The 18610-nt window shown below is 38.7% G+C and overlaps 1 protein-coding gene across 1 annotated transcript in view; it reads right to left on the reverse strand.

Annotated features, from left to right (window-relative positions):
• Positions 1-507: 507 nt before the first annotated feature.
• PRELID2 (PRELI domain containing 2) overlaps positions 508-18610 on the reverse strand; it is a gene marked incomplete at both ends in the record, with an annotated part of 59215 nt that continues 41112 nt past the window's right edge. The window contains one exon of the mRNA XM_084252880.1: positions 508-567. Coding sequence (XP_084109006.1) covers positions 508-567 — 60 coding nt within the window. The remainder of the gene's footprint in view (positions 568-18610) is intronic.

Here is an 18610-nt window from a genome sequence, read left to right on the forward strand (position 1 = left end):
GTAGATTTTTTTTTTCACATCCATGCTGTTGATTGTTAATTGTAATAGTTTGATCATGACGCTAAATAAATGTTCTTTAAAAAAATACATATACATTCATTTCACTGACCATTCGACATACCCCTTTCTTGTTTTCCTTCCAGTTCTAATTACAGCTTTAAAACCGTCCTTTCATTATTCTCAGAACAATAAAATTAAGCTTCAATTAATCCTGAACTGCCATCTTGAGGGACAAAATAAAGGTGGGCTGTGCTGAGTAATTTAAACAATTTGAATGTAGTTGTAACCAGTGGGTAGTAAAAAGCTGCCCTAAAAATCAAAGAACCAAATAAATAAAAGTCCTGAGCAGGTTAGAAAAGATCTGTGAGACAGGATCCTGCGCATATAACTGGGAAATGTACAGCATGAATAGTTCGGGGAGGCTAATGCAAAATGCTAGGCTTATAAGCATGAAAATATGGCTTTAGTAAATAATTCTGATTTTGCTTTTGGTACTCACTGATGACTCTATTCCATTAAGGGGGCACCACACTGTTCCTTTAGCAGTGTCTCCATTATTCTAATTCCCTATAGAGAGAAAAAAGAAAATTCAAAATGCCATATTTCACAGACAAGCAGTTTTACATTGATCACAGCTCTTTCCCTTCAAGGAACGCAAGACATGGCCATATATTCATTTCAGGAAAGTAGGCTCACAGTCACACCTTACATTTTATAATACTTTACTCAGCAATTTCACATATATTACCCCCACATGTGCTCAGAACTCCTCAGAGAGATAGGCCAGCAGAGTTTAGAATCTCCCATTTAACATATGAAAGCAGCCGAGGAGAAATCCAATAGCTTCATGAACTCAGCCTAGCACCTAAGCAGCAGTGCCAGAGCTAGAATAACAGCAGCAACAGTTTATATTTATTGAACTCTTAAAAACATGCTACACTCATTGCTCAGGCTTTTATGTGCAGCCTTCTGTGATGTGGTACAATACGGACCCCCTCAGCATCCCTCCCGCCGCTGCCAGCAGTCACCCTCGGCCAAAGGAGCTGCCTTCCCTGAAGCTGTGTCCCCTCTCCAGAGGCAACCGACACTCAGTCACTGTGCACATACTGGTCTAGAGAAGGAGCCCCTCCCCTCATTTCAAGACAAGTATGAAAAGCATCCCTCTCCATAGCTCCCCACAGGATCAACATGACCTTCTACCTAACCCTGCTTGCCTCACTCCCGCGGAAGAGCTGAGCTCTCTCTAGCAACCATTAGCGGGCATTAGCACACAAATCTCTGAGTGTGGTGTCTTCTGTCTATTCTTGCCCCCATTTTACAGATGAAGACACAAAAACTCAAGAAGATTTAAGTAACTTGCCCAAATGCAGCTTTTAAGTAATAAAGTCAGGGAGAGAACCCAGACTTTCTCTGGTTTCAGAGGTGCCACACGACTTTCTCCCAAAACTCACTCCTCTACTACACATACCACCCTGTCCTACCCACCCACCTTGGCCAGTCAAATTCTACCCTGGAAGAAAGAGGAAAGCAGATAGCCCCTCCTTCCTCCCTCAAGCACAAGTTCGGCTGGATAAACTTTTAGATGGAAAGACTGAATTACGATGTAATTATGAACTTAAGGCAGTCAAAGATGGAGCTACAGGAAAGGGACACATGTTCTCAAGGACTAGAAAACTGTTTAGAAAGAACAGTAAGGGTCAAAGCTAACTTCAAATACAGGTCCCAGATCCCCTGCAGGAAGATTTTGATTTAGGAGCACAGGAGTATTGATTTTCAGGACCAGGCAGAATGAGGAATCAGAGTGAGCCGATGAGAGAAAGGCATTTTTTATTCAGAGTTCATTCTGAGTCAGAGGATAGAGGGTAATACAGTAAAATGTATTCAGCACCCAAGTATGCTGAACAAAATGTAGTATTTCCTGGATACTTCAGGAAGGCCTTCAGATTCTCCATGGTGACTGGCTATCACTATAAACACTGCCAATGACTTAGAAAGAAGAAATGCCAATTAAAGGATCTTACAGACTGGCAAGGGGCATGGAGTGTGGGCTGAACCAAAACAGCAGAGCACAGGGCCAGCAACACCATGCTCAGACTCATACCTGGGTTCTGGTCACAACTCTGCCATTATTCTGCAGGGTACAGTTGATGGGGAGCAGAATATGCCACTTTGCATGGGGATTGTTTTGAGCCGAGAGCAATTAAGACTCGGCAAATGCATGACAAGCTTTTTTTAGAAAAATTTATTTATATTTATTTTACATCATTTTTCATTTTTAAACAATGTTTGTTTTCTCCTCCCTCTCCCCAGGTGTAGTCCCCAGAGAATTTCCTTCACCAATTCACCCATACACCATCACCTCAGTCCCCTGTGCTCCTCCCTCACTCCCTCCGGTTCCTCTCCCTTGCCCTCCCCTGCAGGATGTCTCTGGTTTATAATTGTCTGTTTGTTTTTGTTTTGTTGTGTTGTTCTGCATTGTTATTTTTTTCTCCTGATGTCTTATTTGGTTCCCCTATATTCCTGCTATGAGTGAAACCATGTGATATTTTTCTTTTTCCTTCTGACTTATTTCACTGAGCATAATTCCTCCCAGCTCCATCCATGTTGCTGCGAATGGCATGAGTTTATCTTTTTTGATTGCTGAATCGTATTCCACTGTGTATATATACCACATATTCTTGATCCAGTCATCCATTTTTGTGCATTTGGGTTATTTCCAGGTTTTACCTATTATAAATAGTGCTACAATAAATATAGGGGTACAGGTGTTCTTTTGAATCAAAGTTTTTGTGTCCTTTGGGTAGATCCCTAGGAGTGGAATTGCCAGGTCATATGGTAGCTCCATTTTTAGTAGACTGAGGAACCTCCAGACAGCTTTCCATAGTGGTTGGACCAGTTTGCACTCCCACCAGGAGTGTAGGAGAGTTCCTTTTTCATCACATCCTCGCCAACATTTGTTGTTGATAGTTGTTTTGATATGTGCCATTCTTACTTGCATAAGGTGGTACCTCATTGTGGTTTTGATTTGCATTTCCATGATTAGGAGGGATGTTGAACATTTTTTTATATGCTTGTTGGCCATTTGCATTTCCTCTTTGGAGAAGTGTCTTTTAAGTTCTTCTGCCCATTTCTCGACTGGATTGTTTACTTTGTTCGACTGGATTGTTTACTTTGTTCTTGTTGATTTGTGTGAGTTCGTTGTATATCTTTGTGATCAGTCTCTAATGGAATGCAAAGATTTTTTTCCTAATCAGTGGGGTGTCTCTTTGTTTTGGTTAATGTCTCTTTTGCTGTACAGAAGCTTTACAGTTTGATGTAATCCCAAGTGTTCATCTTTTCCTTCACTTTCTTTACTTTGGGTGATGAGTCTTTAAAGATATTTCTGAGAGGTATGTCTTGTAGTGTTTTACTTATATTTTCTTCCATATATTTTATGGTTTCAGGTCTTATGTCCAGATCCTTTATCCATTTTGAGTTGATTTTTGTGCATGGTGAGAGGCAGTGGTCTAGTTTCATTCTTTTACATGTGGTGGTCCAGTTTTCTCAGCATCATTTATTGAACAAACTGTCCTTGTTCCATTGCATGTTCTTTGCTCCTCTGTCAAAGATCAGTTGTCCAAATAAGTGTGGCTTTATTTCTGGGCTGTCTATTCAGTTCCATTGGTCTGTGTGTCTGTTTTTGTTCCAGTACCACACTGTTTAAATTATTATGGCTTTGTACTATAGTTTGAAGTTTGGAAGTATGATACCTCCTTTCTCCTTTGTTTTCATCAGTAGGGCTTTGGCTATTCACAGTTTTTTGTGGTTCCTTATGAATTTCATCAGTATTTGTTCTATTTCTTTGAAGAATGTCATTGAGATTTTTATTGAACTAGTGTTGAATCTGCAAATTGCTTTTGGTAGGACTGCCATTTTAATAATGTTAATTCTTCCAATCCATGAGCAGGGGATGTCTTTCCATTTCTTCATGTCTTCTTCTATTTCTTTTAACAGTGTATTATAATTTTCTTTGTATAGGTCCTTCACCTCTTTTGTTAGGTTTATTCCCAAGTATTTGATTTTTTTTTGTTTCAATTATAAAAGGGGTGGTTTTCTTGATTTTTTCTTCTTCAGATTGATTGTGTATAGGGAAGGCTACCGATTTCTGTGGCTTGATTTTGTATCCTGCTACTTTACTAAACTGATTGATTATTTTGATTAATTTTTCTGTGGAGTTTTTACAGTTCTCTATGTATATTATCATATCATGCATGACAAGCTTTTTATCTCTCTCTTAACTGTTTATAAAAGATTTTTGATAGGGGGATTGTACTAGACAGTGAACTGTTATCAGAGGTAACTTTTTATACTGTAAAGACTTAATGCATATGGCAGGCAAACATTTCTTTACCAGACATCCGCTCTTCTCATCTTTCTGTGAATAGTCTTCCTCTCTTCTGAAGCTCCAGACCCCCAAGCTCCTTCTTAGCTCAGGATGGAGTAGAGTAAAGGCTTTAATTGCTTGACCTTTTTTGAGTCTCATACTTTTTTTTAATAAATCTATTTTTTTTAATTTAAATAAAAATGGTTTACAACACTGTATATGATTTAGGGGTAAAAAGTCACACCACTTCAAATGTATGTTACCATACCACACCCACAAGGCACCCACAGACCTCCACAAATCCTCATTGGATCTCTTTCCCCTTTGCATCCTAACCCTACCTATCCCCTCTAGTAAAGTTTTATATAATTTTATGGAGCTTCCAAACATACAAAATTAAATGTTTTTCTTTTGTTTATCTGTCATTTATCAATTTAATTAATGTCATTCCCCTTTTGATTTTTTTTTTTTTTTTTTGGTAACAAATCTCTGGACAATAATTGAGTGTCCTCCTATTTCAGGGAAAATAAAAACTGCTATGTTAATTCTATTTCAAGCTTCTTTTTGCAGAGTGTACATATAAATCTAGATATGTCTTTAAATCCAGAAAAAGCACACTCCTTTCTTAGGAAGTGAGCACAGGTGAACTTTTCCATCCTTCTAAATTAAGAACACCACCACTTACTGAGCTGAACACTAATTGACATAAGTGAAGACTCTGAGGTTTGCCTTGGGAACTGAGAGACATTATTTATTGAATCAATTATGTTCACAATGTGACAGTTGATTCTTCTTTCCCTTCTTTTCCCACTCTCACACCACTTTAGTCCTTTTAAGCAGAAAAGTTAGAAATAGAAGGTAGAAAATGGGAGCAGAGAGAGACCTACAAAATGAATTAAAAAAAAAAACACCCACCCTCCCGAGGAAGCAAAGCCGTTACCGAGGGTCTCTCTTCAGTAAAGAAGAACCAAATCTAAGCCCAATAAATAGAGACCTATCAAATAAAGTTCCAGCATTTAAAAACAACCCCAGGAGATCAGGCTTAAAGGGGCTAAATTTACACCACTTACCACACAATGATGCCGGAAATGCAGAACAAACATTAAGAGGATCCACCTTTACAGATATGGCTTAAAAGCTTTTTGGACTGACAAACCATAAACCAACTACATTTTATTATTTCATTCCCCTCTGAGAATTTTTTTCTCTATTACGATACTATCTTTCTCTATTTGCCACTGCACGGACTAATGTCCCCTCTAACACTCCCACTTCCCTAATAGCAGAGTTGTGCCATTGAAAAGCATCCACACAAAGTCCCAGAGTGTTTTGGATGCAAAATACTTCACTCTTCCCAAAAAGTCTGAGAAATAGATGATTATTGTAGAAAACAAAACTTACCAAACTGATATTTCTGTAAGAAGTTGTGATATAAGAGAACAGTATTAGACCTTATAAAAATTACTAAGTTCAAAATCAGTTCTCAAAAGACAATCTGTGGGACAATCATCAAAAGATAATTTCTGGGCCTCCCTGGTGGTGCAAGGGGTTAAGCACCGCACTATGAAGCAATCTGCAGCCTCTGCAGCATGAGTTCAATCCCTGGCCAGCAAGGGAGAAACCCACATGGCGCAGCAGACCTCTCCTGTCTCGCCCGCTGCTCTCCTGAGCAGTGTACTTCAGTCAGTCTGCCTGTTCTGTTCCCTACTCTGGTGAATTCTCTCACCCCTGGCATCTCTGGCCTGTACCCCAGCTCTTGAATGCATAAATAAATAAATATTTACCAAAAAAAAGAGAATTTGTGACTTATTATCACAATGATAAAAGATTAGTCAAGATTAGATGAAGTACAATTATTTACCTATTGAGTATTTACCAGAATCTAGATGCTGTGATAACCATATTAGGCACTCAAAGACACCCAATGGAAGCAATGCTTTCTGGCAGTCACAGCTTTGGAGTGAGAGCATAAAATATATCATGTCCCATTGTGTGTAAGGGATGCCATTGCTGCTGTGAGGACTAGAATGCATATTAAACATGAAACTTTTACTCAAGGGTTTCTTGGGAGGAATAAAAGAGTTCAGAGAAATAGAAAGGGAAGATGGCCTCTGAGAAGCACTAACATATTTAAAGGAAAAATGTTCAAAGAAAAAGGGAAGTAGAGACTAATGGTGCAGGAAAGGAGGACATGCAAAACTGCTGGGGGCCTCCCTGGTGGCACAAAGGGTAAAGCACAAACTGTGAAGCAATCCACAGCCTCTGCAGCACAAGTTCGATCCCTTGCCAGCCAGGGAGCTACTCACATGGCGCAGCAGACTTCTGTCTCACACGCTGCTCCCCTCAGCAGTGTGTTTCAGTTATTCCACCTGTTCTGCTTCCCACTCTGTTTCTGGTGAATCCTCTCACCCCCCACACCTCTGGCCTGTACCCCAGCTCTTGTATGCATAAATATATAAATCTTTAAAAAAAAAAATAGCTGGAGCCTCCCTGGTGGTGCAGGCAGTTAAGCACAGTGCTGTGAAGCTGCCCGCAGCCTCTGCAGAGTGGGTTTGATCCCGGCCAGCCACGGAGATAATCACATGGCATGGCAGACCGCTCCTGTCTCACCCACTGCTCCCGTCAGTAGTGTATTTCAGTCAGTCTGCCTGTTCTGTTCTCCGCTCTGTCTGTGATGAGTCCTCTCACCCTCCTGCACATCTGGCCTGTACCCCAGTTCTTGCATGCATGAATAAATAAATCTTTAAAAAAAAAAAAGCTGCTGGAGCAGAAGGAATTTGAGTCAGACCCAAAGAACAGTTTTCAGTGTGATACAGAATGAAGGGGAAGAACAAGCAGAGGGAGGCTAAAGAAAAGGCAAGGGTTTGGGGTCAGTATGTGCATAGTTAAGCAACTGTCTTCATGAAGGATGAGAAAGTGGACTGAATGTAACTGGAAATGAGATTAGCTTCTGGTCCTTTCCAACCTTAGGTCTGCTCTTTCCTGGAAGAGAGAATAGCACATAGAACATCCCTGTATTGCCACAAATGACAATGTAATTATGCAACAAAGTTATCTGAGAGATTTAAGGTCATGTGTAAACTAGCTGTGAAACTTTGGGTATTTTCCTTAATTTCTCCAAGATTCAACTGCTTCATCTGTGAGTGGAGATAATAACATGGGTTTCCTTTACATCGCTGGTGGGTACAAAGACTGGCTCAGCCCCTATTGAAAATAACATGGAGGTTTCTCAAAAGATGGGAAACAGATCTACCATACAACCCAGCAATTCCTCTTCTAGGTATCTATTCTGGAGAATACAAAAACACAACTTCAAAGGGAAACTTCTTCTACCCTGTTCACTGAAGCATTATTTATGATAGTACCCCATAATATACGAGAAGATCAAGAAGATGTGGTACATATACACAATGGGATACTATTGGTGGCAACAGGGATGGAGCTGCAAGGGATTGTGCTAAGTGAAATGTCAGCAGAAGAAAGACAAATACCAGATGCTGTTACTTACATTCAGAATACAGCAAATCCAGGCAAATGGTCAGATAAAGCCAAACTCAAAAAGCAGCCCTTGAAAGCTGACTGTAGACCTGAGACTTTGAGAGGGGGAGGGGAGGAGAATGGATAAGCAGGAAGCTGGGAGGGAACACAAAGGACTGTGGTGATGGACTACAGGTGCTCCGGAGGTAGGAAACCAGAGGGGGGATCCCATACTTCCAAAATGCAAACAACAATATAAGTTGTTACTCAACATTAAAAAAATTATTAAAACCTCAAAAAAAATTATTTTAAAAAATGGGGGTTTTTTTAGTCAAAAAACTTCCTAATCTGGTTATAACAGTATCTAACTTCTGGTAAATACTCAGTATTAGTTGTTCTTCTACATCTCCATCGTGATCATCTAATCCACTGCAATGTAAACCACACATAGCTAGGAGCTCTGTCTTATTCAAGATGTAGCCTCTAGAAGCACAATGCCTGGTATATAGAAAGCATGCAATAAATGACTATTGAATCTATGAATCAATCAATCAAACAAACCATCAATCAATCATCAGCTTACAAATTCACCACACCAGATAGCAAGGTGCTCAGAGCCAGAAAATAAAAGTTACTTATATTTTTATCCTGTTGTTTAGTACAGAATTTAGTACACAAGAAATGGTCAAAGTTGATGGATTATAAAACTGATCAACTGATTACTTTTGATAAAGTCAGGCTGATGAGTATGAATTTTGGAATTACAATGCAACCTGCCCAGTAGTTAGCATTCTTGAAAATGTGGTTGAAAAGGTCAGCTTAACAAGGGCAACAGGACAAATGAAAGGAGAAAACAGGGAAAATAAAGGATGAAAGGACGAAGATAAAAGGGAAAGAATGCTGTGGACTTAAGAACTACCAGTAGAAGTGGGACTTAGGAAGAGTACTGAAGAATGTGGATCAGTCAAGAGAAATTTAGAAAGTGGGATAATTTGAAATACCATAGTTTGTATTATAAAACCACTTCCCTCGTGATAGCAAGATCAGGTTTACTTTATAAACCTCACTTACCTTTTGATTCTAAATGTTTAAATGTCAGTTTACATAAAACGTTCTCAGAATCTTTTCACTCACTTTTTATAGAATTATAATGGTGTGAATAGAGTAACAATGTGTCATTCCCCCACTTCAGCTCTTTAGTTGTGACAACTCTATGATCTGTTTGCAGTCCACTTCAACTAGAGCATCCTGCACAGACATAGAGCTTTCTATGCAGGGAACCTCTCAGCTCCTTCTTCACTCACTGTTCCCTGGTGGCATAGGTGGTTGAGCGCAGCACTGTGAAGCTGTCTGCAGCCTCTGCAGTGCCGGTTCAATCCCCGCTGGCCTCGGAGAAACCCACATGGCAAGCAGACCTCTCCTGTCTCTCCCGCTGCTCCCCTCAGCAGTTTATTTCGTCAGTCTGTCGGCTCTGTTCCCTGCTCTGTCTCTGGTGAATCTTCTCACCCTCCCACGCATCTGGACTATACCCCTGCTCTTGTATAAAATAAAATAAATCTTTAAAAAAAATTTGTTTTTTTAAATGAAAGGAGCTAAAGATAAATACTGGATAGCTTCACTTATATGCATAGCATAGAGAAGCTGAGCTGAGACAAAACTTGAAGCCGACCATAAAATTTTCTTTTTTGGAAGAGACAAGTGGCTCAGAGGAATTTACCATCCATCCAGATCAAAACCAACAGTAACTAAGAAGCAGAATCTAAGTTTGACCCAAGGCAATCAGGATTGAGAGTCCAGGATGCAGGATCTTACAACACTGAGGCACAAGACATTTAGACAAAACTGCATATGTAAAAACACCTGTTATAATACTGGGTTCACAGCAAGAGCTTTTCTTCTCTATTTACTATGTTCAAGTAGCCTGATAAATAAGTCAGACATTTTAGTCATGCTCTCAAAGTAAATGGCATGAATCTTAATCTATGAATCAATATTTAATCACATCTACAAATTACTTTAAATACCATACTTTCAAGCAGGAATATCCAGGTGGAATGGATGACTTCAATATAATTTTCCCATAGTGGCTAATAAATTCTGAAGTAAGATTCATTTTTATTTTGATAAGTAATCCAAAATCTTTAGGTATAACTGCAGAACATTAAACTGATATAATAACTCAGACATCTTCACTTCACATTATAAAGCTTTCTCCTTAAGGAACATATTTAATCTCACTATTTGTAATGGAAAAGAATATATACCAAAATAATAAAATCTAAAAATTGGAATGGACATTATATTACATAGTCCAAACAGGAAACTCTCAGCAAAGGAATGAAAGTGGTTCATCTGATTTAGATGTGTTCTGGGATCAAAAAAAAAAAAGGTATATTTATATAGATCCAAAAAAAAAGGTATGTTTATAGGGATCCAAAAAAAAAGGTATGTTTGTAGGGATCAAAAAAAAAAAAAGGTATGTTTATAGGGTTTGCATATATATATATATACATACATATAATCCTCCCTGCTATCCTAAAGTTTTTAAGTCATTTCCATCTACTTCTAAATGGTTTTGATTTTATAAAGTTAAGGAGGTAGGATGAGAATAAAACACAAATCGTTTTTGAAATTGCCCTAAGAATAAAAAGCACCTGACCACATCTCCAAACACATTTCATTTTCTGTTGATACCCAGTGAAACTCCCTTACGAATTCTGGAGAAGATGGAGAACGAAAGTGTGCACAGGAGCACTTCTGTTTCAATATATGCCAACTAGAATTCCTCGTGTTACCTAATGTCATGCTGGAGAACTTTTCAATTGCCACTAAAAGTCTTTTGGTGCTAAACATTATCATCATTTCTTGAGGACAAATCCTGGGGAGGGTAAACAAAGTATCTACCACATTACAACCTGGAGCTGGAATGTGGTAAGGAACATTCACAACATAAATATGATGGCCTGTCTTCACTTCTCACCCTTCATATTACCTGTAGAGTGGCAAAATCATGAAGTCCATTGCAAGTCTAAGAAGTGAGTCCTTTTTAAAAATTCTAAACATTCAAAATCACAAATTAACAAGAACCACCAGAACAAAAGCTCCATATAGATAACTAAAAAATAAAATCTCTACGTACAAATAATTATCTAATGATAAACCACCTGCTGTTATTATGAATCACTCACTTGCTAAGGGGAAAAAATTACCTTGTAATACTTATAGAAGTAATCTTTTTTTTTTTTAATTCTCAGCCACCATAATAAACTGATAAGGTAAAAGGAGGGTTAAAAAGAATCAGCAGGCCCCAAATGGAGTCGTCTATACTAAGTTCACAGGTTAATACCTAACCTAACTGCAGTTTTAACCTCCTTCAGGAATGCAGTCTTTTTTTTTTTTTAAGTTTTTTTAATTTATTTATACAAGCACTGGGTACAGTCAGAAGCGCAGGAAGGTGAGAGAATTCACCAGAGCCAGACTGGGGAGCAGAATAGGCAGAATGATGAAATACACTGCTGAGGGGAGCAGCGGGTGGCAGGAGAGGTCTGCGCGCCATGTGGGAACCTCGCCGGTGGTCGAGGATGGAACCAGCGCTGCAGAGGCTGCAGGCAGCTTCGCAGCCCAGCGCTCAACCGCTGCACCACCAGGGGAGGCCCCAGGAACGCAGTCTTATCAGTCTGTGTGGAATTGTTTGGTCAGCACCAATGATGCAATCTTTCCCATCTCCCAAAAGAAGATGGACTAATCTGCCCCAGAGACTTTTTCCATTCCCAAGACTTTTTTCACTCCTTTGTGTTGCCTTTGAAAACCTTCCCTTTTCTGTAGCTCTGTAGAACTCTCTTCTACTTGCTAGAAAGGATGCTGGCCAATTCATGAACTGTTTAACAAAGTCAATGAGACCTTTAAAATTTACTCAGTTGGAATTATGTTATATAAAAGGAGAAATTAAAGAAATAGATGTAATAAGTAGTTGATACTTTTACCAAGTTGCTCTACTTTTTCCGTTGCCAACTAAATGAAAAGATCATATCCTTGGTAGTGTGTGGTCCCACACACACACCATACCAGCACAGATTAATAACACCTACATGGACAATGTTCTGTATCTACCAGCTGTCTTGAATGTTAAATAATCTGATAAAACTCTTCCCTTCTATAAAAAAAAATCTAAAGTTTATTAAAAAAATATATTCACATGTCCTTCACTTGGTGAGCTGCAAAGATGATAGTCCTTTTAAACAAAAAGTGCCATAAGCAATGTGGTTATTATTCTGAGACTGATGCAAAATCCACAAGGTTGAAGGACAACTCTGATTTACACTTTGATTTGAATTTAGCCAACAAATTCAGGCTCTTTGGGAATTAATTTGTTAGAATGGCTAAAGTGCAAAGGGGAGAGAGTTGCTGGAAAAGTAAAACGAGGGAGCAATGCTTTAGTCATTAGGTGCTCAGATTAAGGGCACAATGCTGAATCCCCAATTCTTTTTTTTTTTTTTTTTTTTTTTATAAATTTTATTGTTATATTCCCCATACAATTGCAGCCCCCCATTCTGACCCCAATCCCTCCCCTCCCGCCCCCGCCCCCCTAAAAGTGTCTCTGGTTCATAGTTTTTTGTTGATTTTGATTTTCACTTTCTTATAGTTATTCATTTTCCTGGTCCCTTATTTAAGTTTTCTAGATTCCTGCTATGAGTGAGACCATCCGGTATTTTTCTTTTTCTTTTTGGCTTATTTCGCTGAGCATGATCCCTTCCAGCGCCATCCATGTTGCAGCAAATTGCATGTGTTTATCTTTTTTGAATGCTGAGTAATATTCCATGGTATATATGTACCACATCTTCTTGATCCAGTCATCTATTTTTGGGCATTTGGGTTGTTTCCAAAGCTTAGCTATTGTAAACAGTGCTGCTATAAACATAGGGGTGCAGGTGTTCTTTGGAATTGATGTTTCTGTGTCCTTTGGGTAAATACCTAGGAGTGGAATTGCTGGGTCATATGGAAGCTCTATGTTTAGTAGGTCCAGAAATCTCCACACAGCTTTCCACAGTGGTTGGACCAGTTTGCACTCCCACCAACAGTGCAGAAGAGTTCCTTTTTCTCCACACCCTCGCCAACATTTGTTGTTGCTAGTTTTTTTAATATGTGCCATTCTCACTGGTGTAAGATGGTATCTCATGGTAGTTTTGATTTGCATTTCCCTGATGACAAGTGATGTTGAACATTTTTTCATATGCCTGTTGGCCATTTGCATTTCCTCTTCAGAGAAGTTTCTTTTAAGCTCTTCTGCCCATTTTTTGACTGGATTATTTTCTTTGTTGTTGTTGAGTCTCATCAGCTCTTTGCAGATTTTTGTGATCAGTCCTTTATCATTAGTGTTGGGTGTAAAAATGTTCTCCCAGTTGGTGGGGTTTCTCTTTGTTTTTGTTATTGTCTCTTTTGCTGTGCAAAAGCTCTTTAATTTGATATAGTCCCAGCTGTTTATCTTTGCCTTCACTATCACAGCTTTGGGTGATGTGTCTGTAAAGATGTCTTTGATGTGCAAATCACGTAGTGTTTCGCCTATATTTCCTTCTATATATTTTATGGTTTCAGGTCTTATGTCTAGTTCTTTAATCCATTTTGAGTTGATTTTTGTATATGGTGTGAGGTGGTGGTCAAGCTTCATTCTTTTGCATGTAGCGACCCAGTTTTCCCAGCACCATTTATTGAACAAACTTTCTTTGCTCCAATGCATAGTCTTTGCTCCTTTGTCAAAGATTAGTTGACCATAAACCTGTGGGTTTATTTCTGGATTTTCTATTCGATTCCATTGGTCTGTATGTCTGTTCTTGTTCCAATACCATGCGGTTTTGATGATTATGGCTTTGTAGTATAGTTTGAAGTCTGGGAGTCTGATGCCTCCATTCCCTTCTTTTTTTTTCAGGAGAGCTTTGGCTATTCGGGGTTTTTTGTGATTCCATATGAATTTCATCAATAATTGTTCTATTTCTTTGAAGAATGACATTGAAATTTTGATTGGAATAGCATTGAATCTGTATATTGCTTTTGGAAGGATGGCCATTTTAATAATGTTTATTCTTCCAATCCATGAGCAGGGGTGAATCCCCAATTCTTACCATTCACCACCTGTGTGACCTTGGGCAAGTCAACTCACCTCTCTGGGCCTCCTCATCTATAAAATAGTAACAATAGCACTTACTAAGAGAAGCGTTGAGCAAAATGGAGACAGTAATGTATGTGATATACTCAGGATGATGCCTGATGCATAAGAAATGCTCAATAAATGTCACCTTTCCTAATACGCCAATGGAAAAGAAATTTCTCTGCTCTTAAGAATAGTTTCAAGAGATAATAGGAAGAAAACAAAGAAGTCCAGAAAATAATATGTGGATTCGTTTTTACTAATTCAATAAATACTGATTGAACGCCACCTATGTTCTAGGCACTGAGGATAAAGTGGTGAGCTCCACACAATAGCCTCTCATTCAGGAAGGGAGGCAAAAAACACACTCAGAGAATCATGAAAATAGTCACATACTGATAAGAGTACTTCAGGGAATCTTTTGTAAGGAAATTATATGAAAGGCTCTGTATACAAAGATGTTTCACATGGTCTCATTTATAAAGGTAAAACTTAGAAATAGCATTAATGTTCAATACTAGGGAAGTGGTAAAATCAATTATTATGTAACTACTTAATGAAAAATTATGCAATGATTAAAATGATGGCTTTGAAGTTTATGTAGCTTCTGTGAAAGGTATTTGTGATAAAATATTGCTTGAAAAAAGTAAGATATGAATTCTACTTTCACTGTAATTATGACTGTTTAAAATCTGCATATAAAAGACTAGAAAGATTATGCCAATTTGAGTTATAATGGAAAGATAATTATCATGTATGGAGTACTTTTTGTATGCCAAAGTATTTTAAACACTTCTTTACACTATTCCCTTTAATTCTTACTCATAAGATAGGTAGCATTATTCATAATTCACTCAGAGAGAGGTTAAACTTATCCAGACCCTATGAAGGAGGGCACTGAGATTTTAACTGGGTTGACACCAAAGGTGGACTCAAACTGTAACAGGGTGGTCCCCAGGAAAGGGGGAGATTCCGGGTAGGGTGGGGCAGGGAACCTGGAACTTCCCCCTTTCCTGGGGACCACCCTGTTACAAAACTAACCACTAAGCATTTGTCTATACTGTCATAATAGGAAAATATGTTTTTGCTGTCACTTGAATTTTACTTTTTAAATAGTAACAGCTGATCATTTACAAATGATCATTTACAGATGCCAAGCATTGTCCTACATATTAGGGCATGTAACTCACTTGCCCCTCACAAGTAATCTATGAAGTAGGTCCCAATATTGTCCTCATTTCAGAGGTGAGGAAAATGAGATTCTGGAAATTAAATCACTTGCCCAAGGTCACACAGCTAGTCAAAATAGGGTATTCTGCTATTTTCAAAGAGCACTGGGGCAAAAGAACATAAACCGCTCTGCTAGAAATACCATTAAAGTAGCTCCTACTAAAAAACATTTAACTTTTTTAAAATTTTGTTTAAAGATTGAAAGTGTCTTTTTGGGACAAGTGCAGCAACTTCCTAGTTATGAAATATTTCAAGCATATCAAGAAGTGCAGAGAATACAAAACCCATTAACAAAAATTAGTGTCTTTTAAAGTAATAAAAGTTATATCCCCACCAAAAGCTACTGCTCAAGAAAATGTTTAATTACAGCCTTAAAATTCTTAAACTGGGTGTCAATATTAAAGATAATAATTAACCTCGAAAAGCCATTTTATTTTACTAAAGAGAAATTCAAAGAAAAATACAAAACAGTTTACACAGAATCTAAGGAGAAAAGTTAGGCAAGGAATAAGGAGTCAAATCCCAGGGAGCAAATAGGTTTCCAAAGAAATTGAGAAAGATAAAGAAACATCACTGCAATAAACCTGGGTGCACAATATGTAAGGTTTCTTTCCTGCTTATGATGCAGACACTCTAGCCGCCTCTCATCATCTTTGGGGAGCTCTGCTGGTAACCCCAAGTCTTTCAAAAGGTGGGCACAACAAGGTCCTTTAGCAAGAAATGAAATTTTCTACCATAGGGTGGGGAGACAGATTCAAAAAATCACAGGCAGAGGAGGAAAACAGCAAGAGGAGAGCTGAATACCGCAGCCCATTCCAGGAGCATTTAACTAGCATATGGCAGGGCTTAAGCACACAACTGAAGTTTAACTGTTGGATGTACCTTTTCGAAATGAAATTACCATTGCAATTCTACTCACTCTACTCAGAATTCTGTATTAAGCCCTGATCTGAGATGCCTAAATGACATTTTCCTGGCCTTGTTGGTCAAACTAAGAGCTTTAATTTTGCACAAAGAGCCTGGCTGAATCCCAGCCCAATCTTACAAAAGATTTGATCCACAAAAGATTTGTACCTCAAATGCACTTAGTCCACCCAATCTGCAGATGCAGCCCCTATTTTTCTGGTTTCTTAATGAGCCTGGCCAGAGCTATTTCAGTTTTCAATTCAGAGTCTGCCTTAGGTTTATACGAGGTACGTGAAGATTTACGATGGCCACAAATTCCTATTTTCTCTTTGTCTTTGTCTTTGAATTTAGCACAACAGAGGGAGGGAACGGGCTCAGAATAGTAAAATATTGGTTGGAAATTCTATCCAGAACAGCGGGAAGAACACGGCCCCCCAAAGCTTCAAATATAGCAGGTTGGGAATGAGAGCAAGGAGCATGAGGCAAGCAAGTACCTCTGTAACCGTCATGGAGACGGGACATTTTCTTTATGTCCTAACAAGCGTCTGCTTCAAGGTCCTATGTTACCCAATGCTGTAGGAGATGAGTTATCATGCATTTGCCCCTCTCCTCACGCAAGCTCTTCAGTGGAAAGGACTCTACCCTCCAAGTCAGGGAGTTACTAGGTCAGACCTCCTGGAGGTGCAGCTCTGCCACTTACCAGCTGACAACACCCTGCAAATAATTTAACCTCTGTGAGCCTCCCTTTCCTCATCTGTGAAATGGAAAAGTGGGAATAACAAATCTCTCATTCTGATGGTTACTAGGAGAGCTCAATGCTCACAGAAGAGTGCAGTGCTGGGCTCGTGGTACACACTCAATAAATTAGAGTTTACAAAACAGTCTGTATTTACTGAAGACACAATTAAAATAAACCAACACATCTTTTATTGGGCACCAATACTTAGAAGATCCACAAAACTTTGCAATTTAGTTTATTAGTACACATATATAGGATAAAAATGAAACTGTAACAACCCATTATATTCTCACCAACCCCTCTTGCTAACTAGCATTACATAAAAGCAAATTTCTTATTTTTAAATGTGTAATGCCACCAGAGTCCTCAACCATCTACTTGTTACATGAATTCTTAGGCTCTTGAGGACCTACTTAATTTAAAATGAATTTTCTTGCAGGGCCTCCCCAGTGGCGCAGCAGTTGAGCACTGGGTTGCAAAGCTGCCCGCAGCCCCTGCAGCGCCAGTTCGATCCCCGGCTGCTCCCCAGCCACCGGAGGAGGGTCCCGCATGGCGCACAGACCTCTCCTGCCGCCCGCTGCTCCCCTCAGCAGTGTACTTCGTCAGTCTGCCTACTCTGCTCCCCACTCTGGCTCTGGTGAATTTTCTCACCCTCCCACGCTTCTGACTGTACCCAGTGCTTGTATAAATAAATAAATAAATCTTAAAAAAAAAGTGCAAAAAAAAGTTTAAAAAAAAAAGAATTTTAAATAAATAAATAATTAATTAAAAAAATGAATTTTCTTGCAGGCTTAAAGACTATTTGTCAAACAAATTAAATAAATCTTGGCGTTTACACATTGGGGGAAGGCAAAAAGGGATATACAATATCAGAATTGAAAATGCCCTTCCTTATCCAACCCTGATTTTGATGTGAAGTTCAGACAATATGTCCACCTAGTGTGGCCATTACAGGGGACAAGGCAGAGTCCAGGTGTCCTAGCCCCACCCACATGGCCCACCTCACACTGTGCAGACTTGACTCACATTCACCACACAAATAATGACAAGGATAAACCACTTTCCATCATTTCAGGTAGGCATTAACTCCCCAGGTTTTGTCTAGTTGCATGGAGGGCAACATTCCATATTTTCACAGGCTGATTTAAGGAATTCCCAAAAGCTTTATCTCTGAGCAAAGTCTATTACAACACGGATGAATTCAAATGAGCCATCAAGGGATTTTGGATTCCTAAGTCTCACAGTCAAGGTAAAAGCAATGATTTAAACTCAGTGGAAAGAAAAAAAACTACATCACTCAAAGAATACTCATTTTCACCAAGATATTTTCACTGGAAAGGCTATATTTCATGGAACTAAAACTCTAGAGATAACAGCAGGATGAGCTGAGCAGAAGGAGAGGGGCGTGTATAAGAAGGAAGCTAATGTTATTTAAGTGAGCTAGAAATAAGTTGTTAAAAATCAGAATGCTTGGTAATATCTTCATGACATCTAATGAATAAGTATCAAATAAATCAATCTATTTGCACATTCAAGAGTGGGATTAAAAATTATTATCAACAAAGGTAACAAGACAGCTAGGAAATAAACTCTATGGAATGGAGAGAGTACATATTTCATCAATTCTTTTGAAAGTAAGGTTCTTTCAGAGCAAGTCATGTAAAGCATCTTAAAAGAATCCATTTAACCAAACAGGAGATATAAGCCTCCAATATGTAGGAAGTAACATATTACACTGGTATTCTTACACCAT

Source organism: Talpa europaea (assembly GCF_964194135.1).
Source record: "Talpa europaea genome assembly, chromosome: 13".
Lineage (NCBI taxonomy): Eukaryota > Metazoa > Chordata > Mammalia > Eulipotyphla > Talpidae > Talpa > Talpa europaea.